Source organism: Schistocerca americana, chromosome 9 (assembly GCF_021461395.2).
Source record: "Schistocerca americana isolate TAMUIC-IGC-003095 chromosome 9, iqSchAmer2.1, whole genome shotgun sequence".
NCBI lineage: Eukaryota > Metazoa > Arthropoda > Insecta > Orthoptera > Acrididae > Schistocerca > Schistocerca americana.
In genome coordinates, this window is record NC_060127.1 from 136,413,346 (window position 1) to 136,440,966 (window position 27,621).

General features: G+C 43.1%; 1 protein-coding gene across 1 annotated transcript in view; it reads left to right on the top strand.

The window, feature by feature from the left end:
* Positions 1 to 27,621, top strand: part of LOC124551237 — a 146,770-nt gene that overhangs the window by 94,378 nt on the left and 24,771 nt on the right. Inside the window, exon 5 of the mRNA XM_047126232.1 lies at positions 20,027 to 20,201. Coding sequence (XP_046982188.1) covers positions 20,027 to 20,201 — 175 coding nt within the window. The remainder of the gene's footprint in view (positions 1 to 20,026; positions 20,202 to 27,621) is intronic.

Below are 27,621 nucleotides of genomic sequence, written 5' to 3' on the forward strand. Positions count from 1 at the left end.
CGTAGCAACAGTCTTTTTTGCATCTGTACACGTACATTTCCCATTTTCACCGTTACATAGTCCTTTTTTTTTTTTTTTTTTTGCGCCGCCCCCCCCAGGCATTATTCGGCTGTAGTCATTATTTTCACAAAACTCTGACACTAGCACCTTTATTTCTGAACTCAATTGCTTACCTTAAGCCTGCTGAAGTGGAAGCACTCCTTGGGTTGCTTTTATTTTCCTAGCTTTACCATATATGTAGAAGCATTGAATTCCTTTGCAGTGTAGTCAGTAGACCAGCTGGAAAATGCAATGGTAAGAATAGCTACTTTTTTGTGGCGTGTGGATATCGCACATTTTTCTTTCAAATAATGCACAATTTTTTCCAAATCAGAGCATTTCTGGCATGATTTCTGTTCCTTTGGAGCAGACAGTTCTTCCTCTTCCACCATTAGTGTGTCAGCTATTTTGTGTTTTAATGCCATTTGAGCTTCTTGTAGTTTTCTTCTACCATAGCTGGGCCTGTCTCTTTTCCCAACTTTGTGTCTCCATGGGAGACAAACCAAGAGCAGTCACTGAAGTATTTAATTGCTCATCCTCTGTGGTTGTAGGTGGCTGATACTCTTTGTCACTGTCATGTAAATTATCAGAATAGTCTTCAATTTTTAGCAGTGTAACACACCTCGAACATAACTGTTGTGCTGGTTTCATGTTAAGTCCCATTCACTGATTCACTTTCAATACTGATTTTACATCAATTTCTGTGAGACTACACTTCACTGCCTTCTTATGAATCCGAAATGGATCAAAACAACTTCTTTGTAGGAAAGAATACTTATCCAGAAACACTTTCATATGATGATAATAAACACTGAAGTTTCCTGTACTTCTTGTGCCCACAGGGTGTATCCCAGATCTCCATAGCAACAAATCTTCGTCCGATTCATCCAGATCATACAGTACAAAGCGAATGCCACATTGTGTTCCATATGTTGTTTTATGACATTCAGATGCTTGTGCTCTACCAATACTGCAACTTGTTTGAACAAAAGCACCACTAGTACACTCTTCTGCCTCCATACTGACTTTCCACAACAGTACTGACCAGTCTGAACTAGAATCTTAAAAACATGAGTAACCAGTAATTGTAGCTTGTTTCCTTTGTTGTCCCTGCCTAACAATGACTCATTCTGTCCCTGAAAATTACATTGTTTAACTTTCTGTTGCCTAATGGTTCCCAACAATTGTTGCAGCTTTATCTGAAACAACCTGTCGACATCATCACTATTACTTGCTAAATTGTGTCAAAAGAAACATAACCAAATACATCTCTGTCAACTTTTATTGTACACTAATGCCTTGCAATAACAAGTTGAAATTTTGCCACATATTATATTATGGTCTACTTATGCAGTGTGTGAAATTTGGCTTTATCACTTGTCCCTTTTGTGCTACCACACTTAGAAAATCCATGTTTTTCGGGTAATTTTTCAAATTTTTGTATCTTCATGTGCATGTAACTCTTTTTGTGTGACTGATATGGGCAAGATGAGTTGTGTGTGTGTTTAGGCCACATTAAGCTTGAAATGAAATGAAGTCCCATGCTTCTTTACAGAGCATAGGGGAACGATGCGGGAGAACCGCACCGCTTTACTAGGCAAGGTCCTAGTGGAGGTGGTTTGCCATTGCCTTCCTCCGACCGTAATGGGAATGAATGATGATGATGATGATGATGATGATGATGATATGATGATGATGATGATGATGATGATGATGATGATGATGATGATGAAGAAGAAGACGACACAACGCCACCCAGTTATCTCGAGGCAGGAAAAATTCCTGACCCCGCCGGGAATCGAACCCGGGACCCCGTGCTCGGGAAGCGAGAACGCTACCACGAGACCACGAGCAGCGGACACATTAAGCTTACCAAAAAAAAAAAAAAATACCCGTTTTGAGTGAATTATATTTGGCATGGAGGGCACCTACAATATGTACCTTTTAACATATTACGTTTTTTAAATCACATTTCGGAATTTTTTTATTTTCCCTCAGAAATATGTTGTTGGTGTTTCGATTCATAGTGTGTTCTCTAAGTGGATGTTAGTGGGTTGTAAAAATTTCACTGGACTGTGCAGAATTGTTCCAAAGTTATTAAGACCTGAAGTTGGGTCTGATGATAGATTGCCAGATGTGGGTTTCAATTTCCGGGTCATGCCACCTTCTTTCACAAGCCATAATTCTGGAACTAGCTGGCAGGGGAACTTAAAATTTTGTACATGAGTGTTCCACACTTGGTAGCATTGGTGTGATAAATTTCAGCCAAATCTGAGACGATCAGCTGGAACATTTTCTCAAACTGGTTGAATTAACATGGACTGCATCATCCTAGTGGGACAAACAATAACACTCCCTGTTTTATGTTGCTTGATTGTTACAGCAGTGTGATCATTGCCTTGTTCCGTAATTACTAAGACTTCCTCGATCCATAGTTGCACCTATTTAATCATGGTTTCCCACTTCATCATATATGGGTGAATGGTGAAGCAGTGATACCACCCAGAGGGATCACAATTCTTTTGTGAGTATGTGCTCATTAAATACACACATTGTCCCCATTGTTGGGTTTGATCTGCCAGCAATTTTCAAAATTCTCCATTCGTGCAGCTAAGGTTGCTCAATGTGGTCCTTTGTGCCTTCTCTTTAATAAGACAATATACCGAAAACCCAGCACGGTAGCCATCCCGTTGTGGGGACAGGTCGTCAAGTACCTGCATGCTGGTAACCCCCTCACCAAACAGGGTTCACACTTCTGGTGCCTGAGCTGAAAACCCACATGTACACCAAAGAGTATGTGCCTGTCGTGACTGCGACTCCGACCCACAGTTTACTGACTAGGTAGCTGTTGCTGAGGCTGACTGGCGCCCATGGGGAGAGCCCCCATTTGGAGTGGATGGCATGGTGGCGGATGAGCCGCAAATGAAGCAGATGAAGTTATCTCCCACTAGTGGCCATATTGGCCATATGGCCCCAGCTCTCCGTATAGAAGGAAAGGCCTCTTTCAACGCAGAGAGATACAACCCTAAAATGTTCCCTTCCCTGGCTACGTTGTGAGAGGAATGTAAGCCTAAGCAGCAAGCAGAGCAATACTCTGCAATACTTGGTTTGCACAAGGACTGATGGTGATTCCTTCTTGGCCATTCTTATTCTTTATGGAGAATGTACAAGACGAGTTTGACGAAGTGGCAGCCATCTCTAAAATGAAAAGTGTATCAATTTTTATGAAAACAACATCCCCTGTTCAGTCACGGGCGCTGCTCCCTTGTAATGAGTTGGGCGACATAATGCTGACTGCAACTCCCCATAATAGTCTAAATATGGTTCAGGGCATCATTTTCCACCGAGACCTGCTCTTGTAATCTGATGACGAGCTATTCGCCGACTTGGTGCTATGGCTTGCACACTTTCTGGCATGTCCATAAGGGGCTAAATGACAATGCTTCAAGTGGTTGAAATTCGGGCACTCGTCTTCGCACTACGATGCTAGCCCCATCTGTAGATATTGTGGATGGCCGCTACATGCGAATGCTCCTTGTGCTGCCCCTCCATCTGTGTCAACAATGGAAAGCACTATTCTCACTGCTTGTCAGATTGCACCATTTTCCAGAAAGAGAAGAAAATATGAGAATATAAGACCTTGTCAAGAGACCAAGAAGTATGAGCGGTTGCAGCAGAGCCTGTTATGTTGATGGTGCGAATGGAGCGGTCTACTGCCTGTTGAATCTCTGGGACAGTTCTGAAGCAAATGCCACGAAGTGGTTCCTTCATCTTTGGAATCAAATCAGTCGCAAGGACTTAAGTCCGGGGAGTATAGTGGACGGTACAGTACTTCCCTGTCCCATAGACCAAACAGAGCAGCCACAGCTTGCACTGTATGCGCCCACACATTGTCGTGCAAAATGATGCGTGGGTTGTGCAGAAAGAGTCTCCGCTTCTTTTGCAAAGCTGATCGCAGGTGATGCTCCAAAAATGGACAGTAATACTGTGCACTGACAGTCTGCCGTGGAGGAATGTAATGCATTAGGATAACACCATCACAGCCGTACACGGGAATCACCATAACTTAGACCACTCCATTCGCACCATCTACAGAACAAGCTCTGCTAACAGTATACTATGCCTTCCACACTGCTGGCAATGGGTTCTACACAATGCTAGTGACTACTTTGAAGGAGAGTAACAGGTGTAAACATGTAACTCTTTTGTATCGGTTGTGAATAAATAGTTGCCCCTATTTTAGTTCCAACCCTTGTATAAATGTGTCATACACTACAGCTGCAACGACATTGCCCCCTTTGATGACGGTAATTGTGCCTGTCATACCTCCTACAGTGGGCCCTCAGGGCTGCTTGAACAAGCCTGCCTCCACCCTTCCCCCTTCCTGCTTCCCCCTCAGTTACTTCAGGATCAGTGACTTCCCACCCACCGAGGACATTGGTCCCCATATCCCAGCTGGAAGCAAATCGCCTTCCTCCAACTTCTCTCGCCAGGAAGGGATCGCTCGGGACACTTCTTTCCGAGGCTCCTGCCAGTCTACAACCGTGTACCAGCCAGGGCTGAAGGAGTGACAGACTGCTAGTTGCAGGGCTTTGCAATCATCATCATTACTGGACTTGCAATCATCCAAAGATAAGGAAAAGTTCTCCAAGAAGGAGGTTTCTCCATGCCACCAGATTCCGCCTGTTCCACTCCTGTGGCCGAGACAGAGATTCTGGTGGCCCCTGATTCCCCAGGTTGCAACAAACAATGGAACCAAAACCTATGTTTGTGTATGCCTTAACCCCTCACTTGAAGCAGCAGGTGACCCAGGGCATAATCCACCTCCTTGATCCCTTCATGGCCTCACAGTACATCGACAGCATTATTCTCCAGTGGAACTGTTGCTGTTTTTTCACCACCTGGCTGGGCTACATCTTCTGAGCACTTTGTTTCAGGAGACTTGGTTTCCAGCAAAACAGACCCTGGCCTTTTGTGGATACTGGAGACATTATGGTAATCATGCTGCCTATGACAGGGTGTCGGACAGTGTTTGCATTTATGTTGTGGATATTTTATATAGCGAACTTGTGCCTCTTAATACACCTTTGGCAGCTGTAGCTGTTCAGGTAAGGGCGTTTCGGGATATTACCATCTGCAGTTTTTACCTCCCTCCCCTTGGTGAAGTGTCTCAGAACCTTTCCTAATGTTGAGTGATTTCAGTGCCAATGTCCCCCCATGAACCATGGACCTTGGTGTTGGTGGGGAGGCATGCGTGCTTCAGCGTGTACAGATAGTCATATAGTAGGTGCAACCACAACAGAGGGGTATCTGGTGAGAGGCCAGAAAACGTGGTTTCTGAAGAGGGGCAGCAGCCTTTTCAGTAGTAGCAGGAACAACAGTCTGGGTGATTGACTGAAATAGCCTTGTAACATCAACCAAAACAGCTCTGCTGTGCTGGTACTGTGAATGGCTGAAAGCAAGGGGAAACTACAGCTGTAATTTTTCTCATTGGCATGCAGGCCTACTGTGTGGTTAAATGACGATGGCATCGTCTTGGGTGAAATATAGATACAGTGGCACTTCATGAGGTTCGGTGGCAGGAGGTCAAGGCTTCTGCCAGGTGAACACAGGGCAATAAATACAAAATCAAATAGAGGTAATCCAGGAGTAGCTTTAATAATGAATAAAAAATAGGAATGAGAATAAGGTACTACAAATAGCATAGTGAATGCCTTATCGTAGCCAAGATACACACGAAGCCCACACCCATCATAGTAGTAAAAGTTTATATGCCAACTAGCTCTGCAGCTGGTGAAGAGATTGAAGAAATGTATCACAAGATAAAAGAAATTATTCAGGTAGTCAAGGGAGATGAAAATTTAACAGTCAAGGGGTGACTGGAATTCTGCAGTAAGAAAAGGAAGAGAAGGAAAAATAATAGGTGAATTTGGACTGGGGGAAAGGAATGAAAGAGGAAGCTACTTGGTGGAATTTGCACAGAGCATAATGTAATAATAGCTAACGCTTGGTTTAAGAATCATGAAAGAAGGTTGTATACACTGAAGAGACCTGGAGACACCGGAAGGTTTCAGATTGATTTATATAAATGTTAAACAGATATTTAGGAACCAGGTTTTAAACTGGAAGACATTTCCAGTGGCAGATGTGGACTCTGACAACAATTTGTTTATGAACTGTAGATTAAAACTGAATAAACTGCAAAAAGGTAGGAATTTGAGGAAATGAGACCTGGATAAACTGAAAGAACAACAGATTGTAAAGAGCTTCTGAGGGAGCATTAGGTAACGATTGACAAGATCGGGGGAAAGGATCACAGTAGAAGAAGAGTGGATAGTTTTGAGAGGTGAAATACTGAAGGCGGCAGAGGATCAAGTAGATAAAAAGAAGAGGGCTAGTAGAAATTCTTGTGTAACACAAGAGATATTGAATTTAATTGATGAAAAGAGAAAATACCAAAATGCAGTAAATGAAGCAGGCAAAAGGGAATACAAATGTCTCATAAATGAGATCAACAGGAAGTGCAAAATGGCTAATCGGGAATGGCTATTGAGGACAAATGTACATATGTAGAAGCATATATCATTAGGGATAAGATAGATGCCGCCTACAGGAAAATTAGAGACACCTTTGTAGAAAAGAGGACCACCTGTATAAATACACTCCTGGAAATGGAAAAAAGAACACATTGACACCGGTGTGTCAGACCCACCATACTTGCTCCGGACACTGCAAGAGGGCTGTACAAGCAATGATCACACGCACGGCACAGCGGACACACCAGGAACCGCGGTGTTGGCCGTCGAATGGCGCTAGCTGCGCAGCATTTGTGCACCGCCGCCGTCAGTGTCAGCCAGTTTGCCGTGGCATACGGAGCTCCATCGCAGTCTTTAACACTGGTAGCATGCCGCGACAGCGTGGACGTGAACCGTATGTGCAGTTGACGGACTTTGAGCGAGGGCGTATAGTGGGCATGCGGGAGGCCGGGTGGACGTACCGCCGAATTGCTCAACACGTGGGGCGTGAGGTCTCCACAGTACATCGATGTTGTCGCCAGTGGTCGGCGGAAGGTGCACGTGCCCGTCGACCTGGGACCGGACCGCAGCGACGCACGGATGCACGCCAAGACCGTAGGATCCTACACAGTGCCGTAGGGGACCGCACCGCCACTTCCCAGCAAATTAGGGACACTGTTGCTCCTGGGGTATCGGCGAGGACCTTTCGCAACCGTCTCCATGAAGCTGGGCTACGGTCCCGCACACCGTTAGGCCGTCTTCCGCTCACGCCCCAACATCGTGCAGCCCACCTCCAGTGGTGTCGCGACAGGCGTGAATGGCGGGACGAATGGAGACGTGTCGTCTTCAGCGATGAGAGTCGCTTCTGCCTTGGTGCCAATGATGGTCGTATGCGTGTTTGGCGCCGTGCAGGTGAGCGCCACAATCAGGACTGCATACGACCGAGGCACACAGGGCCAACACCCGGCATCATGGTGTGGGGAGCGATCTCCTACACTGGCCGTACACCACTGGTGATCGTCGAGGGGACACTGAATAGTGCACGGTACATCCAAACCGTCATCGAACCCATCGTTCTACCATTCCTAGACCGGCAAGGGAACTTGCTGTTCCAACAGGACAATGCACGTCCGCATGTATCCCGTGCCACCCAACGTGCTCTAGAAGGTGTAAGTCAACTACCCTGGCCAGCAAGATCTCCGGATCTGTCCCCCATTGAGCATGTTTGGGACTGAATGAAGCGTCGTCTCATGCAGTCTGCACGTCCAGCACGAACGCTGGTCCAATTGAGGCGCCAGGTGGAAATGGCATGGCAAGTCGTTCCACAGGACTACATCCAGCATCTCTACGATCGTCTCCATGGGAGAATAGCAGCCTGCATTGCTGCGAAAGGTGGATATACACTGTACTAGTGCCGACATTGTGCATGCTCTGTTGCCTGTGTCTATGTGCCTGTGGTTCTGTCAGTGTGATCATGTGATGTATCTGACCCCAGGAATGTCTCAATAAAGTTTCCCCTTCCTGGGACAATGAATTCACGGTGTTCTTATTTCAATTTCCAGGAGTGTATAAAGAACTCTGATAGTAAACCAGTCCTAAGCAAAGAAGGCAAAAGCAGAGAGGTGGAAGAAGTATATAGAGGGTTGATACAAGGGAGATGGACTTGAGGGCAATATTATGGAAATAGAAGAGGACGTAGATGAAACTGAGATAGGAGATATGATACTGCGTGAAGAATTTGACAGAGCACTGAAAGACCTAAGGTGAAACAAGGCCCTGGGAATAGAGAACATTCCGTTAGATTAGATTAGATTCAGTTTTCGTTCCAAAGACCCGAAAAATGAGATGATTATCATGGGTATGGAACATGTCAGAAAGTATAACATAAAACATTTGAATATAATTCTTACTACTCTGATCATTTGTCAGGAAATTGTCAAAATAGGTGAATGCAATGCAGTAAACTGGAACGGATAATATTTACACAATTCACACTGTTGAATTGAAATATTGTTACGCACTATTAATAAATTTATCATACACAAAATACCTAATCTTGACTGTTGTGACCAAGTGCTGTCAAAACTGAAATCTAACAGACATTTTTACTTAAGCTGGCTTAACAGTGTCTGTTAAGATATCCATCTACAGAGTAGGAGGTGTTGCCTATAAAAAAGTCCTTCAAACTGTTTAAACTGTGCTTTATCTGAAACCAAGTTAGAATTACTGATATCCTTGGGAGAGGCAACCATAACAAAACTCTTCCATCTGGTGAGCAACAGGCATGAGACAGGTGAAATACCCTCAGATGTCAAGAAGAATATAATAATACCAATTTCAAAGAAAGCAGGTGCTGACAGGTGTGAAAATTACCGCACTATCAGTTTAATAAGTCACGGTTGCTGACTGTGTCACAATAAATTGTTTTATTGTAATTCAGCGGATTACTCCTATTTCACTTTTTGGGTATAGGTGTGACTTGGGTAATTTTCCAATCTTCAGGTACGGATCTTCCTGTGAACGATTGGTTGTATATAACTGCTAAATATGGAGCATACTCTGAGATGAACCTGACTGGTATACAATCTGGAGCGGAGGCTTTGCCTTTATTAAGTGATTTAAGCTGCTTTGCTACACCGAGGATATGTACTTCTATGTTTCTCATCTTGGCAGTTGTTTTTGATTGGAATTCATGAATATTTAATTTGTCATCTTTGGCGAAGGAGTTTTGGAAAACCGTGTTTAATAACTCTGCTTTAATGGCACTGTCATCAGTGACTTCACTGTTGTCATTTCATAGTGGAGGTATTGATTGCGTCTTGCGACTGATGCGTTTTACATATGACCAGAATCACCCCGGGTTTTCTGCCTGAGTCCGAGACAAGAGTTTCGTTGTGGAAATTATTAAAAGCATCACACATTGAAGTACGTGCTGTATTTTGAACTTCTGCAAAACTTTGCCAATCTTGGGGATTTTGCATTCTTTTAAATTTGGCACGATTTTTTTGTTGCTTCTCCAACAGCGATCTGACCCGTTTTGTGTACCATGGGGGATCAGTACCATCACTTCTTAATTTATGTGGTATATATCTCTCAATTGCCATCAATACTGTCTCTCTAAAATTATTCCACATCTTTTCTAAGCTTACGTGATCAGATCGGAAGGAGTGGAGATTGTCTCTTAAAAAGGCGTTAAGACCATTATTATCAGCATTTTTAAATAAATGTACTTTGCATTTCTTTTTTACGGTTGTGGGTTTTATGGTGTTTAGCCTAGCAGCAACTGCCTTTTGGTCGCTAATCCCTGTATTCGTCATGATACCCACTATTAGTCCAGGATTATTTGTTGCTAAGAGGTCAAGTGTGCTTTCGCAGCCATTTGGACTTCGAGTGGGCTCATGAACTAATTGTCCAAAATAATTTTCTGAGAAAACATTCAATACAATTTCGAATGATGTTTTATGCCTGCTGCCAGCTTTAAATGTATAATTATTCAGCATATTGAGGGTAGATTGAAGTCACCACAGACTATAATTGTATGAGTAGGGTACCTATTTGAAATGAGGCTCAGGTTTTCTTGGATCTGTTCAGCAACCATATCTTCTGAGTAAAACGATCCAATTAATAGTTTAGTCCAATTGTCAAGTATAACCTTTACCCGTACTATTCCACAGGAACCATGTACTTCAATTTCAGTAAACTACTTCTGACAGCACTAAATACTCCACCAACAACTGTATTTAATCTATCCTTTTTGAACACTGTTAGGGTGTTTGAAAACATTTCGGCTGAACTAATTTCCGGCTTTAGCCAGCTTCCTGTACCTATAACTATTTGAGCTTCAGTGCTTTCTATTAGTGCTTGGAGCTCTGGTTCTTTCCCAGCACAGATACAACAATTTACAACTACAATAGCGATCGATACTACAACTACCTTACTGTGCTTTACCTGCCCCCTTTTAGATGGATGCCCTTTCCGTGGTTCCTTAAGACCCTCTAACCTAAAAAGCCGCCCAGTCCCTTCCACACAGCCCCCACTACCCATGTAGCCACTTCCTGCGTGTAGTGGACTCCTGACCTATTAAGCGGAACTCGATGGCGCAAGTCAAGGAATCTGCAGCCTACACGGTCACAGAACCACCTTAGCCTCTGCACCAAAGGACCACAGGCGGTTCTGTCGACAATGCTCCAGATGGTGAACTTCACCTTAATTTCACAAGCAAGACTGGCAATCTTTACCATTTCTGCTAGTTGCCCGAAACCCAGAGAGAATCTCCTCCAATTCAGAGTGACACACGTCATTGGTACTGACACGGGCCACCACCTGCAGTTAGCTGCACCCTGTACTCTGCACGGCATCCGGAAGCACCTTTTCCACATCCGGAATGACTCCCTCTCATATGCACACGGAGTGCGCACTTGCTTCCTTCTCCTACTTGGCAGCCATGTCCCTAAGGGGCCCCATCACGCACCCAACGTTGGAGCTCCCAACTACCAGCAAACCACCCTCTGTGAATGCCCACACCTTGCGGGCCGAGAAGCTTCCTCTGGAACAGGGTGACCAACTGTATCTGTCTTGGAGACTTCCTCAGCCACAGGTGACGCTCAAAACCTGTTCGTCAAATGAACTGGTGAGGCCCTACGATTGGCCCTTCGGAAAGTCTTTCACTGTCTGCCAGACTTTGGAATGATCTCCCACTTGACCACAGGTGACGGGTCAATCTCAACGCAGGCAGTACCCGGGGCAGCCATAGCAGTGGACCGATCAGCGGACACATGGGACGCGCTTGACGTCCCTCGCATACCTGCATCCAGTCCCCCACAGTGATGCCCCTTGGCAGCAGCCTCAAGCTGCGTGACGGAAGCAAACACTGCCTGGAGCTGTGAGCGAAGGGTCAACAACTCAGCCCACATCTGTACACAGCAATCACAGTTCATATACATTACTGAAGTCGCTCCTGTTTGAAGGTCATAAAAATATGTAACAAATGAACAGTGTACTCTCCTTATTAGCAGCTAGAACTCACGGTGCGCTCTCACTGACGGTCTAGCTGACACTGAGCTGTTCTAAACAAAACAAACAAAAGCTTGTACGATACGAGGGTTGATACAAGGGTTGACACTGAATTGCTTTCGATGATACTTCTATTATTAAATGGATAAACGGCTTCTGGAATAGCGTAATACATGAAGCAATAGAGATCAAAATATCAGTCAACACCCTCTATAAAGACGGTGGATTGCGGCTGAGAACGGCTTGGGATCCCATGATCGGGGCGTTGGAGCAGGCGTGGGACTAGGCACCAGTGACATCACTGATGGTGGCGTGGCTATGTAAGTACACTTAACAATGGCAGAGGAGATCTCTGCCAAAAGCTGGTAAGTAGTTAACCTGTTGTGACTTGAAACGCAAGAATATTTTATTAATGAATATCACCGTGAAGGCATGCATTCATACATACTGAACTGTGCTCCTTGCCAGACGGACATTCCAGTACTGGTGAGTCCTTTCTCATGTGTAGCAGCTTCTTGAGCAACTTGCAAGCTCTTGACCAGTGTTACCCTCGCCATTCCTCGATCATGGTTATCCAGTATTCCCTATATACCCATGAATGGTGTAGATGCTCGGTGACCTTTGTCTGAACTGTAGGTCACATTGGGGTCCCGGGGAATGAACTTGCTGATAGGTTAGCCAAACTGGCTACCAGTAAGCCAACTCTTGATATAAATAATTTGGAAACAGACCTCTGATCGGTATTACGCTGTCAAGTTTTAGAGATCTGGATAATGGAATGAACGGGTGATGAAGGAGACTACAAAATTGTGGAGGTTCTCCATGCAGGCTTCTCGCAAGGACTCTACCATCCTTTGCCTGCTTCACACTGGCCGTATTCGCGTGACTCAGTCATCTCCTCCATCATGCAAGGACCCACCCTACTGTCATTTTGGATCCCCTTTGACAGTGGTCCACATCTTGCTGGACTGTCCCAATCTAGCTGCCCTGGGGCAGACTCTTATTAATATTCGTGCCTCACTACATCTGGTATTAGGAGACAATACCGCAGTGGCTGACTTAGTTTTACGTTTTATTCGTGAAGAGAGCTTTTCCCAATCCCTTTGAGGAGGGACCACTTAACCTTATTACCCCATTGAGGGGTTGGCAGGGTACTCTGTTGCCTCTTCTGCCCAGACTGGGTTGCGGCTGTCTGAGCTTGGTGGTCCACCCCAGCCCACACCCTATCTGTTCTTTTACCTTTCCTCCCACCCTCTCACTTGGTCTTTTTGACTTGTTGAACTTATGTCTATCTGTGCTTCTCCTGCCCTGTCTGTGTTGATAGTCTTACCTAGTCAATTTCTGAGTGATTGAGGTACACTGTGTATCTGGACACCCCAAGAAACATAAGTTTTACATATTAGGTGCATTGTGCTACCACCTACTGCCAGATATTCCTTCTCAGTGACCTCAGTAGTCATCAGACATCGTGAGAGAGCAGAATGGGGCACTTTGCAGAACTCACCTGCCTTTCTTCCTATATTCCCTCTTTCTTATTTTTTGTTCCTTATATAGCCTTCATTGACCTTTGGATTTTCTTTCCTCAGGTTTTGTGCAGTAGGTCATCTCTGATGTTCCATGATGGAGACCTTTGAGTTTGAGAAGAAAGGGGCTGGTGACCTAGTACTTTGATTCCATTAATTATCCAACCAACCAGCTAACCATTGATAATATGAGTGGATTCATTACCAGATATCAGTTTGATATAATTACTCTCATCTTATCCATTGTTGCATCAACTCAACTGCATGCTGTAGGTCCATTGGAAAATCTCTGTGATTCATGTAATTCTTCCAAAACTTGTCAGGTGGCAACAAAGCCAAACTTAATTACCCACTACTGCTTGATGAATGGCCTCTTGCATTCTTATATTTGACGTGTAGCTTCATTAACACTGACCACCAGTATCTGTAACAGTCTAGAGATGGTCATTTCTGAATGACCACCAGGTTATTATTGACTGTTGCTACTGTATTGTGTACATATGTTATGAGCTCTTCAGGTGCCTCCGGTATGACTGTAATACTGGTCAGTACATTACGTTCCAGGTTCGTTGGTTTAGTGGTATGAGACTCCTCAATAGGTTGCACAGTGTATCTTGCACTTGACTTATAGTTGTGTTGAGTTCAATCACATCTTCTTTTGTTTTCTGTCCCAAATAAGGCTTATACCTAGATCCCACCTGCGTTGACCCACCACCTCTTTCTGCGTAAAACTGCCTGTGGTACTACCTCTCTTGTTTGCATTATCTGTGCTCTTAACTTGTCATACAACGACAGCTGCTACCACGTGTATTTGTCATTAATCTCAGAGACAACAGCTTCATTCTGTGCTGTTTTGTGTAATTCCCTGAATACCTCTAGGTGCCTGCGAATCTTGTCTCTAACTTTGAAAGTTAGTCCTAGTATCTGGTGATGTCTAGTCAGCAATATGTCTGCGTTCAACGATTAATTCAGGATGGCACTTCCCGCTTCTCCAATGACATGTAGCAGCGTCACGAATACAGTACTACCTTGGGGTGCCCCTCCCATCATTCCACCTAGCGGAAAGGAATGCCCATCAATTCCCCTTCCTTCTTCAGAAGATTTCCCCCTAACAACAACAATTGAATCCCTAACATGCAATATAAAATTTAATGCTGCATAGGAAAGGGGAAAAGCATGGACAAGTACAGTGTAAAATTAGTTCCTCAATTTAAATTCATCCGGTGTCCTGTGCGTAGCACAAGTATTTGGCAGCGCATTCTTCTTAACCTTCCCCAGTTTCTTGTTCTGCTGTGGTACCATTAAGGAATTTGCAGTAATGTGTCTATCTCACCATCAAAGGGCTGTATAATCAGTGTTTTGGTAGGTAACTGTATCTTCATATTAGCCTGGGAGGTCATCTCAGTAATCCAATATGGACCACTATATTTCATTAAAAATTTCTTGATTTTTTTTTTCCCCCCCATTTGTCATGCACAGCTTGGTAACCAACTCTGAAACGTGGAAGCTGACTTGCTCACTGTTCCGCAGGTCCTTGCCTTACCATTGCTTTTGTATTGGCTTCTCAAACTTTTGTCATACCTCCTGTACTCTTTTTGCAGATTTTTCAAAAACTCAATTTTGGATCCTGACTGCAGTTTTAGTATGTTGAAGGAAGATGGCATTTCACCAAAGGAAAAAGGCCCTTAGATCAGCATTCTTCTATCAGTCAGGGCTGCAATCTATCAGGATCGACGCTGTGGAGTGACAAAGTCCACCCACAACAGGCAGGCAGCAGTCCCAGACAGGCTGCAAGCAGCACATCATGTTTAGCCATCAGTGCTAACCTGTAACTAGCGAAACTGTCATTCCACTGTGGTCAGTGATGCAGACAAAATGAACAGACAAGCCGATGAAACAGGAGTATTTAAAGCCAAATATCATGTGATTGTTGTAGGTTAGGCAATCATTTGTCTTTTGCTTAAACAGGCCCATATCATTAATGTCAATATGCAGCAGGATTTTAGAACGTACACTACTGGCCATTAAAATTGCTACACCACGAAGATGACATGCTACAGACGTGAAATTTAACCAACAGGAAGAAGATGCTGTGATATGCAAATGATTAGCTTTTCAGGGCATTCACACAAGGTTGGTGCCAGTGGCGACACCTACAACATGCTGACATGAGGAAAGTTTCCAACAGATTTCTCATACACAAACAGCAGTTGACCGGCGTTGCCTGGTGAAACGTTGTTGTGATGCCTCGTGTAAGGAGGAGAAATGCGTATCATCACGTTTCCGGCTTTGATAAAGGTCGGATTTTAGCCTATCGCAATTGCAGTTTATTGTATCGCGGCATTGCTGCTTGCGTTGGTCGAGATCCAATTACTGTTAGCAGAATATGGAATCGGTGGGTTCAGAAGGATAATATGGAACGCCATGCTGGATCCCAACGGCCTCATATCACTAGCAGTCGAGATGACAGGCATCTTCCCCCCATGGCTGTAAAGGATCGTGCAGCCACATCTCAATCCCCGAGTGAACAGGTGGGGACATTTGCATGACAATCATCTGCACGAACAGTTCGACGATGCTTGCAGCAGCATGGACTATCAGCTCGGAGACCATAGCTGTGGTTACCCTTGACACTGCATCACAGACAGGAGTGCCTGCGATGGTGTACTCGACGATGAACCTGGGTGCACGAATGGCAAAAGTCATTTTTTTGGGTGAATCCAGTTTCTGTTTACAGCATCATGATGGTTGCATCCGAGTTTGGCTACATTGCGGTGAACACACATTGGAAGTGTGTATTCGTCATCACCATACTGGCGTATCACCCAGCAAGATGGTATGGGGTGCCATTGGTTACACGCCTCGGTCACCTCTTGTTCGCATTGACGGCACTTTGAACAGTGGACGTTATGTTTCAGATGTGTTACGACACGTGCCTCTACCCTTCATTCAATCCCTGCGAAACCCTACATTTCAGCAGGATAATGCACGACATAATGTTGCAGGTCGTGTACGGGCCTTTCTGGATACAGAAAATGTTCAACTGCTGCCCTGGCCTGCAGATTCTCCCACCAATTGAAAACGTCTGGTCAATGGTGGCCGAGCAACTGGCTCGTCACAATACGCCAGTCACTACTCTTGATGAACTGTGGTATCGTGTTGAAGCTGCATGGGCAGCTGTACCTGTGCACGCCATCCAAGCTCTGTTGGACTCAATGCCCAGGCGTATCAAGGCCGTTATTACGGCTAGAGGTGGTTGTTTTGGGTACAGATTTCTCAAGATCTATGCACCCAAATGACATGAAAATGTCATTATACTATAATATATTATACTATAATATATTTGTCCAATGAATACCCGTTTATCTTGGTGTAGCAATTTTAATGGCCAGTAGTGTATTTTGTGTTCGAACATCATGAATTACCTCGAAGGAAATGGTCTATTGACACACAATTAACATGGTTTTAGAAAACATCGTTCCTGTGAAACACAACTAGCTCTTTATTCACATGAAGTGCTGAGTGCTATTGACAAGGGATTTCAGATTGATTCCGTATTCCTGTATTTCTGGAAGGCTTTTGACACTCTACCACACAAGCGGCTCATAGTAAAATTGCATGCTTGTGGAACATCGTCTCAGTTATGTGACTGGATATGCGATTTCCTGTCAGAGAGGTCGCAGTTCATAGTAATTGACGAAAAGTCATTGAGTAAAACAGAAGTGATTTCAGGCGTTCCCCAAGGTAGTGTTATAGGCCCTTTGCTGTTCCTTATCCATATAAACAATTTGGGAGACAATCTGAGCAGCCGTCTTCGGTTGTTTGCAGATGACACTGTCGTTTATTGACTAATAAAGTCATCAGGAGATCAAAACAAACTGCAAAATGATTTACAAAAAATATCTGAATGGTACGAAAAGTGGCAGTTGATCCTAAGTAATGGAAAGTGTGAGGTCATCCACATGAATGCTAAAAGGAACTCGTTAAACTTAGGTTACATGATAAATCAGTCTAATCTAAAAGCCGTAAATTCAACTAAATACCTAGGTATTACAATTACGAACAACTTGAATTGAAAAGAACACATAGAAAATGTTGTGGGGAATGCTAACCAAAGGCTGTGTTTTAGTGGCAGGACGCTTAGAAAATGTAACAGACCTAGTAAGGAGACTGCCTACACTATGAGTTGTCTCAGCTACAGATGGTTTTTCCTGCCTACACATTTATCATCAGTACTAGCACACCTTGAGGTGGCAGAGCTCAGGTATTGCGTATTTAGAGTATGCAGACCAACATTCTGTGTGCCATTGTACTACATTGTTTGCACTCTTTGCTATAGCTCTGCTTGCTGTGTAGCAGTGAAGTACAGGCACTGCCCTGCTTTTTCAGTACTAGCCCTCTTCTCGTGTTCTAGAATAGTTGTGACCCACACTCTGAGTTGAGCTTGTTTCTATTACAGTCTGTGTCGAGCAGTAGCTTCGAAAATTTATTTTTGCACCCAGAAACAGTGTTGCTGTGTAACTATGTATATAATAGTATGTAAATAAGAAAATCTCAAAAAGTGCTTGACCAATTTATTTCAAATTTTTGTATAATACTTTATTAAACATTCCCTGGGCATTGGCTATATATTTTTATGGTTTTGTATGTAGCTGCCATTACGAGTGGACTGGATAAAATGTGTGTGTGTGTGTTTTAATTATAACTCTTGTGTTCAAATACATAGTTCATATTCAAAAACATTTTTAAGTTTCTTGGACTTCCTACTTTAATTTAAATGTACATATTTTGACATGGCTAGTGTGAAATATGAATGTACAGAAGAACTTCAATTTAATATTAACTATCAGAAACAAAAAAAAAAAAACTGGAAAGAGCTTCTGGTATTCAAATACACATTGTAGCTAGCAAACAAGTGAACTTTCTGGTCCTTAAAATTTTGGGCGTGCAGCCGCATAAATTTGACTTCTTCTTCTAATATTTCGGCTGAATACCGTCCAGCCATCTGAGGTGACTGTCACCTTGGCTCACTCTGAATATGGCTGGTCGGTATTCAGCCGAAGTATTAGAAGAAGAAGAAGAAGAAGTTGAATTGATGCAGATGCACATCAAGTAAACTTTCTGTTTAAATTTCTTTTACAGCCCATTTAGCTCTAAAGAAACACACAAAAACAAAGCAAAATTTACTGTTCATAGTGAAGTACATTGTGATATAAATTGAAACATGGGGAGATACATAGTCCAACGTACCACTTACTGGAATCACACTCCGAATGTTTTCCTGATTTACCTGCAAGAAGATCCACCATAACAAGACAAACTGCAGAAATAATACAATAAACATACAATTCTGTCATCAAATATTTTGTTCTTGTGGTCATGCATTGTGACTGGGTACAATGCTCCCACAGAACAAATCTCTGCCTTTGTTGACCAACACTTCCAAATTATTGCCCGCAATCTCCCATCCTAAATTCAAGACACTGCTCACCCCCTTCGCCTCCTCTTCACAGTTCCTGTCCCATTAATGTCAGTCTCCGTGTTGACCACTGTATACAATGCCCTTGTACACCACAGTCCTCTTGCCTGTGGTTTTGGGGGCCACTGAACACTACCTTTTCCAATGTCCTCCTGATATCATACACACCAGCTCTTCCCACATTCTCCTAGCGAGGGATATTCTACCCAAAATCTCTCCCACATATCCCAAAGTAGTGTTCTGCCACCCACCCAACCTACGGAATGTCCTTTCCCGTCCCTATTCCAGTCCTACTCCCAATCCTGCATCCATTGGTCACTCCCTTGTGATGAGCCCAGGTGCAAGGCCTCACACACACACACACACACACACACACACACACACACACACACACACACCCTCCAAGTAGTCCTGCACTCTCGCGATCCTCCTGGCCTAAACCTCCGATAAGCTGTTTGCACTGCCTTATATTGCCTTTTCCCTACTCTCTTCTGTCCACAACACTCCTCTGTCCAGGTTATGCACTACCTTCCCTCACCACTCTTCGTCTTCCACACATCCTACCCCCACCCACCCACCACCACCACCACCACCACCATGTGGGCATTCTCCCACCTCTCTTCCTCTCCCTCTTTTCCAACCCCACTCCCTTCTCTCTCCCTTCCACTTCTTTCCCTTCATCTTCACCTTACTCTCATTTCCCTTCCTCAGTTTTTCCGCCTCTCCCTCTTCTTACATTTCTTTCTGGTCTACTCTCTGTACTCTTTCCATTTCATTGTGCAGCTGCAAGTCATCTGTTCAGAGAGCTGCCTCTTTTCCGCTACCCCTCCTTGTGTCCTTCTCTTTCTCCTCCCCACTTCCATCAGCTCAGGCAGCTGCTTTCAGCTATCAAATATCGGTAATCAGTCACATCATTCGTATGTCTGTGTGGTTATCGTGTGAATGTGTACTATTGCTGGAAAAAGAGCTAGCACTCGCAAGCTAGTGTGAATGCAGGTTTCTGTTAAGTGCTTCTGTGCTCTGTGCATCAGTCCACTGTATGTAAGTGGTTGCCTTTCCCTTTTCTTTGTCTATCATAATTGGTGCTTTATAGACATCATCACTGCAGCAATTACATACTGTGAGACTGTAGGACAATCTGTTAATGTAGACACTTTCCCAATTTCTTGTCCATTGAGCATAAAAAAAATGAAAAACCTTTTGACACAAAATTAGCTGATTCTAACACAAAATTTACTGACTTTGACACGTCACTAAATTCGAAAACTGATTGAAGCTTTTTGACAGTGGTAGTATGCAAATCTTTACATAGCGGTTAATAAATGTGGATGATATTGCAACTGCAGAAAATGTAGGAAATTAATTACATTTTTGTGGGACCGAGGTATTATTTAATCTTAAATGTTTTATACTATATATTAAGCTTACTATAATGTACAACTTTTAAATGATTCCAGGAAACAAAAATGGACCTTATGAAGAGGAAACTGAGACGTGTTGTGAAAGAGCTGACACTACGCACAGAAAAAATAATAGTGTTGACCCTTCCCCCAGTGCCTCGGCTCTCACATAAGCCCGATCACTGGCAGCGCCTCGACGATTACAATACATGCATCAAAGGACGGGAAAAGTGTATGTATGAAAGAATGTATTTGCCTCCTCATATATATTTCTCCTGATACGAGAGTACCTTAATAAGTCAAATAAAAAATCACTAATGAATTCTTTCTCTGTTAATATCAAACATTTCCACAACATTGTCTTCTTTGCTGCATGCAGTTGACTGAGCAAGATTTTTATTTTATTTTCCTCCATCGCAAAAGCAGCTTTTGGAAAACGCTGCAAAATATTCTGTTATTCGTTGATCATTTCATCTAATTAAAACAACAGTACAAGGGAAATATAAGTTGTTACTTGCCATAAACATGACACATTAAGTTGCAGACAGCACAGCGAAAAGAGACTTACAAATTGGCTTTCAGTTAAAGCCTTCGTCAGAAAAGGAAATGCACACACATCCACATTGAGACAAGCAAGTGCACATCACGCTTGCACGACAGCCATCTCTGCTACTCGAGTCCGAGCTGCCGGAAATGGCTGGGTTTGTGTGTGTGTGTGTGTGTGTGTGTGCGCGTGCATGCATGCAATTACACTTACTTTGAATTAGTTATGCCATTGTATTTGTGTAATGTGTGTGTTGAGTATGATAGCTATCTGCAGTGGATCCACAACAGTCTTCCCTTCACTTTTTTTACACCTCTATTCCTACTTGTTATTTCCCAGGTTGATTTTATTTTGTTTCTACTTGTTCTGATGTAAGATTCATTATTAAGTTTCTTAGCTGCTATTAAACTTTCTTACATAATTTCCTGTAAATTTTCTTGTATGGTTCTAATGCAGTAGTATTTCTGGCAGATTTGTTTAAAATTCTGAGTGTGTCTGCTGTTTTTTTTATTCCCTAGGTTACTCATGTCTCAGCTATTATTTTAATTCTGATTTGCTTGACAGGAAGTGAAACATCCTAACAGTGCCTGTAACTTGCAAGAAATGACTCGGACTTTTTATCTACATCACAGGTCAATTCCATGTCCCAAGTTGTATTTTTTTAAGTTTTGATCAAAAAGCCTTATGCTTTCTTCATCAATAAATCTCCTCTCCCTGTAATTAGCACAGACCATTAGAGCCTTAGTAGATGTATTATTTAAGATCAACATGACTGCATTATGATCCAAAAACCAAGTATCTATTTCTAAAGTAATATTCTAGAGGGAAACATTCCACGCGGGAAAAATATATCTAAAAGCAAAGATTCTGTAACTTACCAAACGAAAGCATTGGTACGTTGATAGAGACAATAACAGACACAAACACACACACACAAATTTCAAGCTTTCGCAACCCACAGCTGCTTCATCAGGAAAGAGGGAAGGAGAGGGAAAGACGAAAGGATGTGGGTTTTAATGGAGAGGGTAAGGAATCATTCCAATCCCGGGAGCGGAAAGACTTACCTTTTTCCCCCCAAGGTAAGTCTTTCCGCTCCCGGGATTGGAATGATTCCTTACCCTCTCCCTTAAAACCCACATCCTTTCGTCTTTCCCTGTCCTTCCCTCTTTCCTGATGAAGCAACCGTGGGTTGTGAAAGCTTGAAATTTGTGTGTGTGTTTGTGTCTGTTATTGTCTCTATCAACGTACCAATACTTTCGTTTGGTAAGTTACAGAATCTTTGTTTTTTAGATATAAAGTAATATTCTCATGCTTGTTCTTATTGACAAATCAATGCTCAATTATTGTTTCAGATTCATTCACGCATCTGAAGTCTTCAACTACTGTTGCTGTCATATTAATAAGATAACAGATTGATCATTTTTTGTTGTTGTTTAGCAACAGTTCTTTTTAATATCTTCGAGAAAAATTGAAGTTTTAGTTGATGTTTGAGTTAATTTAGCAGCATTTCAAGGTTTTCCGGGAAAAAAGTAAAATTGTCTGATAGTGATCTATACACACACAATAATAATCATTCTGATTAGATTAGATTAGATTAGATTTATTTTCATTCCAATTGATCCAGGATTTGCAACTTCTGTGAGCTTCGGGACTGTCCTCCATAACATGATACAGCACAGTGACTCAGGGGTACAAGACATCAATTACACTCACCAGTGGTGCAGTGTACATCCTTGCTGGAATCACAGAGGCTAGTACTGTACCAGAGAATGTACAGTGCTTATTGCAGCACAAAGTGGTTCTGTGAGAATGCACTACAAATCAATAGAAACATTTAAAGGAATGTAGATTGTACAAAATTTGACACTTTCACTTTGTTGAGGTCCACAATTCAGAGGTTCCCCTGCTAATGCTGGAGGTACTTGGTGGTACCTATTTTACATACAGTGGAGTTAAGGAAGGAAAAATATCTTCGTTAGTAAAATTTCTATCTGTCTGTTCTGCTCATACATAAATTGAAGTTTCGTGCTGCACTTTCTGTCTGTTATGTTCGAGCTGATGTGAGGAACAACTGTTAGGATTTTGACCCAGTTTGCGTGTATAATTTATAAGTATTTATGGAAATTGGTTGAACTATAACGAATTAAAGTTCCTCGCCACCGTCAAAATGGTGCCATTACTGCCTAGTGGTACAGCCTCAAAAACTCTGCAGAACAGCCGAGCTAGCTCAAAATCCCTGTCGACACTGGTAGCCTGGTGGTAAAGTATGTGTTTGGAAACCAAGATCGTGGTATCATATCCCAGGTGGAGCACTGGATTTTAACTCTACCTTTTTAACATTGTATGCACTTCTCAATTATGTGAAGGTTATCCAGAAATTAAATGTGATTTGAATTCAGTGTTGAACTGTTGGTTCCCTTTGCCCAGTTAGGTAACTCATTACAAGCATGCAAGTTGATGTTGTTTTGCTGTTATTATTATTATTATTATTACCACCACATTCTAGGCATGCACACACACACATTCTCCTTCCATAAATATTATAGTCTCCCCTTTTGGTGCCTGCTTGTGAAGGCTAATCTCAAGAACTACTATAGGTATTTTGATACCCATGCCAGATGGGCATTGTAGTTGGCAATTTCTGAGGTGACACAAGTGTTACCTGTTTCAAATTTAATTGACATGTGTAGTGACGTGTCGTGGCAGTGACGGGGACTGAGAGCTACCGTGCCACTGGCAGCAGCTGCGACTGCACGGTCTCTTTGATGCCCAACTTGCATTGTGAAGCAATTTGTAGTCCCTTATGTGAAAGTGATGATTTTCTCTTACCTAACATTGTTATCTGAATTTTAGTCGTAACTCTACCGTAGACAAAATTACTGCTATGCCAGAGATGATGTCCGGCCATAGATACGTAGTGCTAACCCCGGGAAGCTCTGGCGGGTCACTAGTAGTAAATAAATTTCTTAGGATGTAGCATTATAATGCTAATTAAGAAATTCAAAGGAATGTTTTATTTATCTAAAAATAGCTACTAAGCAAAATTATAAAATAATACTTCTTGTATAGAATGAAATTTTACCATTTGCACTAGTTTCAAGGTAATAGACATAACGCATTAACTTTCATTGCTCAACTCTCAACAGTTCAATAGTTTTGATAGTTGCTCATATTATGGAGTGTGGTACCAGATTGAAGTTTCATCTATTGCACTGAATGAGTGCAAAAATTTCTGTGCGTTCCCAGGTTCTATGTCCAAATGTACTACACATTCTCTTTTCGGTCAAGTCAGAAATTGTAGTACCATTGAACGAAATACTAACTTTCCATGAAAATAATAGTGTTTCATATTGGGTTCTTGTATTGCCATACCATATGACAAACTTACCCAATAGTTTCCTGTGCAATGACCTCAGATGCCTGGCCGGAATGCACACCAGCAATTTCTGTGCTTTAGAAGTGATATGTTACGACATTTACAAATCAAAATGAATCAATGGAAAATGCGGGATGGAATGTAACAATATTTGAAAAGTATAGTTGCTACTCACCATATAGCAGAGATGCTATGTCACAGATAGGCCCAACAAAAAGACTGTCGGAAGGTGAGCTTTCGGCCAACGAGGCCTTCATTAAAAATAGACAACCCCCCCCCCCCCCACGCACGTGTGCGCACGCTCAACACACGCACATGCACGCACGTGCGACCACAGTCTCTGGCAGCTTGTGGGAGAGGAAACTGGTTGGTGGGGGTGAGGAGGAGGGCAAGGAGGAGGGGAGATGATAGCAGGGTAGGGGTGGGAATGGTAAAATGCTGCTTGTTGGAGTAGACAGTGATGAGTTGGAGAGAGGGTAGGGCAGTTAGGTACAGTTGGGCGGTTAGACAGAAGGCAGGGGGAGGGGGGGTTGGTTGGCGGAAAAGGAGAAAAGTAGAAATACAAGATACATTGGTGGAATAGAGGCATGTGTAGTGCTAGAATGGGAACAGGGAGGGGCTAGGTTAAGGACAATAACTAACAAAGGTTGAAGCCAGGAGGATTATGAGAACATAGGATATATTGCAGGGAGAGTTCCCACCTGCACAATTCAGAAAAGCTGGTGTTGATGGGAAGGATCCAGATGGCACACATGGTTAGGCAGTCATTGAAAAGAAGAATGTCATGTTGAGTGGTGTGCTCAGTTATAGGGTGGTCCAGTTGCTTCTTGGCCACAGTTCGTCGGTGTCCATTCACGCGGACAGGCAGCTTGTTGGTTGCCATGCCCACGTAGAATGCAGCAATGTGGTTGCAGCATAGCATGTAGATCACGTGACTGGTTTCACAGGTAGTTCTGCCTTTGATAGGATAGGTGATGTTTGTGACCGGACTGGAGTAGGTAGTATTTGGAAGATGTATTTGTATGGGACAGGTTTGTATGTAGGTTTATTACAGGGGATATGAACTGTGAGGCAAGATTTTGGGAGCAGAGATTGTGCAGGGATGGATGAGGATATCGTGTAGGTTCAGTGGATGGTGGAATACCTGTGAGGGATGGGTGGGAAAGATAGTGGGTAGGACATTCCTCATTTCAGGGCACTATGAGCGGTAGTTGAAACCCTGGCAGAGAATGTGATTCAGTGGGATTCTGGGTGTTCAGGAACGATTCGTCTAGATGGTGCATGAATTGGTTGGCATAGGGTGGTGCCATGAATTTGCCCATAGCCATACCCCGTATTTGTTCTTAGGTATTGCCTTCAAAGGAGAAGTAATTGTGGGTGAGGGTATAGTTGGCCACGGCAACTAGGAAGGATGTTGTTGGTTTGAAATCCATTGGGCATTGGGAAAGGTAGTGTTCAGTAGCGATAAGGCTATGGGCATTAGGGAGCTTACTGTAAAGGGAGCTGGCATGAATAGCGGTGAGCAGGGAACCACGTTGTAAAGGAACAGGAACTGTGGAGAGTCAGTGGAGGAAATGATTCCAATGTTTTATGTGGGGGGGTAGGTTGCGAATAATAGGTTCAAGGTGTTGGTCTACAAGAGCAGAGATTCTTTCAGTGGGGATGAAGTAACTGCTGACAATGAGGTGTCCTGGGCGGTAGTGTTTATGGACTTCAGGAAGCATGTAGAAGATAGGAGTGCAGGAAGTGATAGGGGTGAGGAGAGATGGACTCCGAGCAGGAGTTCTGGGATGATCCTAAGGATCTGAGGAGTGACTCGAGATCCTGCTGGATTTCTGGAATGGGGTCGCTGCTGCTGGGTTTGTAGGTGGATGAATCTGAGAGCTAGTGGAGTCCTTCTGCCAGGTAGCCTTTGTGAACAGCGGTGGAGCCTTTGTCAGCAGGTAGGATGATAAGGGCAGGATCAGTTTTTAGGTGCTGGATTGTGATTTGTTCTGCAAATGTAAGGTTGGTTTGCATATTGAGGGATTTGGAGGCAACATTTGAGGTTAAGAAATTCTGGAATGTTAAAAGGAGGTAATTTGGGGCCAGGGGGGTGGATCATGGTTGGATGGGGGAGCACACTGAGTCAGGCAAGGTTCAACATTGCTGTTCGGTTGAGTCTGATTGGTAGTGTTGGTGACAAAAAAGTGTTTTCACTGGAGTGACCGGGAGAAGGAGTGAAGATCTTTAACAAATCCTGCATGATTGAAGTGGCAAAAGGTGAGGCCTTGGGGAAGGACTGTTCTTCTGTGGGGGCTAAGGCTTTTGCAGGAAAGGTTCCTGACTATGTTGCAGGTCTGTTTAGGTTCTGGATTCTGTGTTATGGTGGGACGGAGTTTGGGAGGGTGGGCTAAATATAGTAGATCTGAGAGACAGGGTTTGTGAGCTATGAGGTGACATGGGGGAGGCTTGGAGGTTGTTGTGCAGGTGGTGGATAGTGGTAGCCCCAGGCGGTAGTATGAAATGAACAGGGTGGAGAGATTTTTGAGGTGGCATTGTGCATGATGCTGTAGTTTCATTGTGTGTGATGGGATCCAGGAATTTCGGATTGCACAGCAGGTGAATTTTGGGAACAGAGAGAAGGTATTGCAAGGTTTGGGCCTGATTGATGTGGTTTGCAAAGCTGTGTTGGTGAGGGTTACAGACTGGGGGGATCTGAACAGATAGAGATCATTGTGGAAGGGAGGGTGGCAACCAGAGATGGGTAATTTGAGGGTAAGACCATTTGGGGGGATTCCATGAGCCAAACAACAATGCAGAAACAGTATGTGGGATTGGGTTCTGGCTAGGGATAAGGAACGTTTTGTGTACTGATGCAGATGGAAGGAGCAAGAATCCATGTTGTTGGATACATACGCGTAAAAATATGAACATAACATACTATTATATCCAAAAAAATTTGCAAAAATACACCCAGACACATGGGAAAAATCGGAAAAAGCATTAAACAGATGAAGTAAGGGGAAAACAAGATGAAATCTGAGTGAGTAGGCGGATAGTGAAATGCGAAAACCAATTGAAATTGGCATGAAGACACAAAGAGATCAAAGAAAAGACCAGTAGATAATCTTACATTTCAATACAGAGTCCTCATAAACTTCCACCAATTCAGTTTTGTTGTGGGCAGCTGTTGAACACCTCAAGCAAAAATGTAAATAACAACCAAAGCTACTTCAGATAACTATGGACAAAAAACTGCATATTGTACCTATTCGAACTTTTTGATAAGTGTTACAGTGACTACACTAACCAGCACTCATGTGGATTAACTAAGTTTTCCACTCTTTTGTACAAGTCTGAGACTTACCAATGTACCCTTATTTACATTAGGTATAGTGTAGACATGTGGAGGGTCAGTTATTGGTGGTACAAGAACAGTTAATATACATTCAACAAAGAATGGTTGACAAATAAGTACTTTCTTCAGGAGACAGAATTCGAGTACTGGAAAAGCTGTTCATAGTTTTCAGAACTTGTGCAGGGGCCATCGTGTGAATTGCATGGTTTTCAGATAAGATGTACTTATCCAGTTTCTGCTTAAAATATTTTTATTTGTGGCAATACCTAGTGTATGTTGGGAATCTGATTGTTTCATTTGTGTTTTGAAGATCACTTTGCTCACGTGTCTCTCATTTATGTTTGTGCACAATTGTAGCCAGTCCCAAAAACTCCACATAGTGTCAATTAACA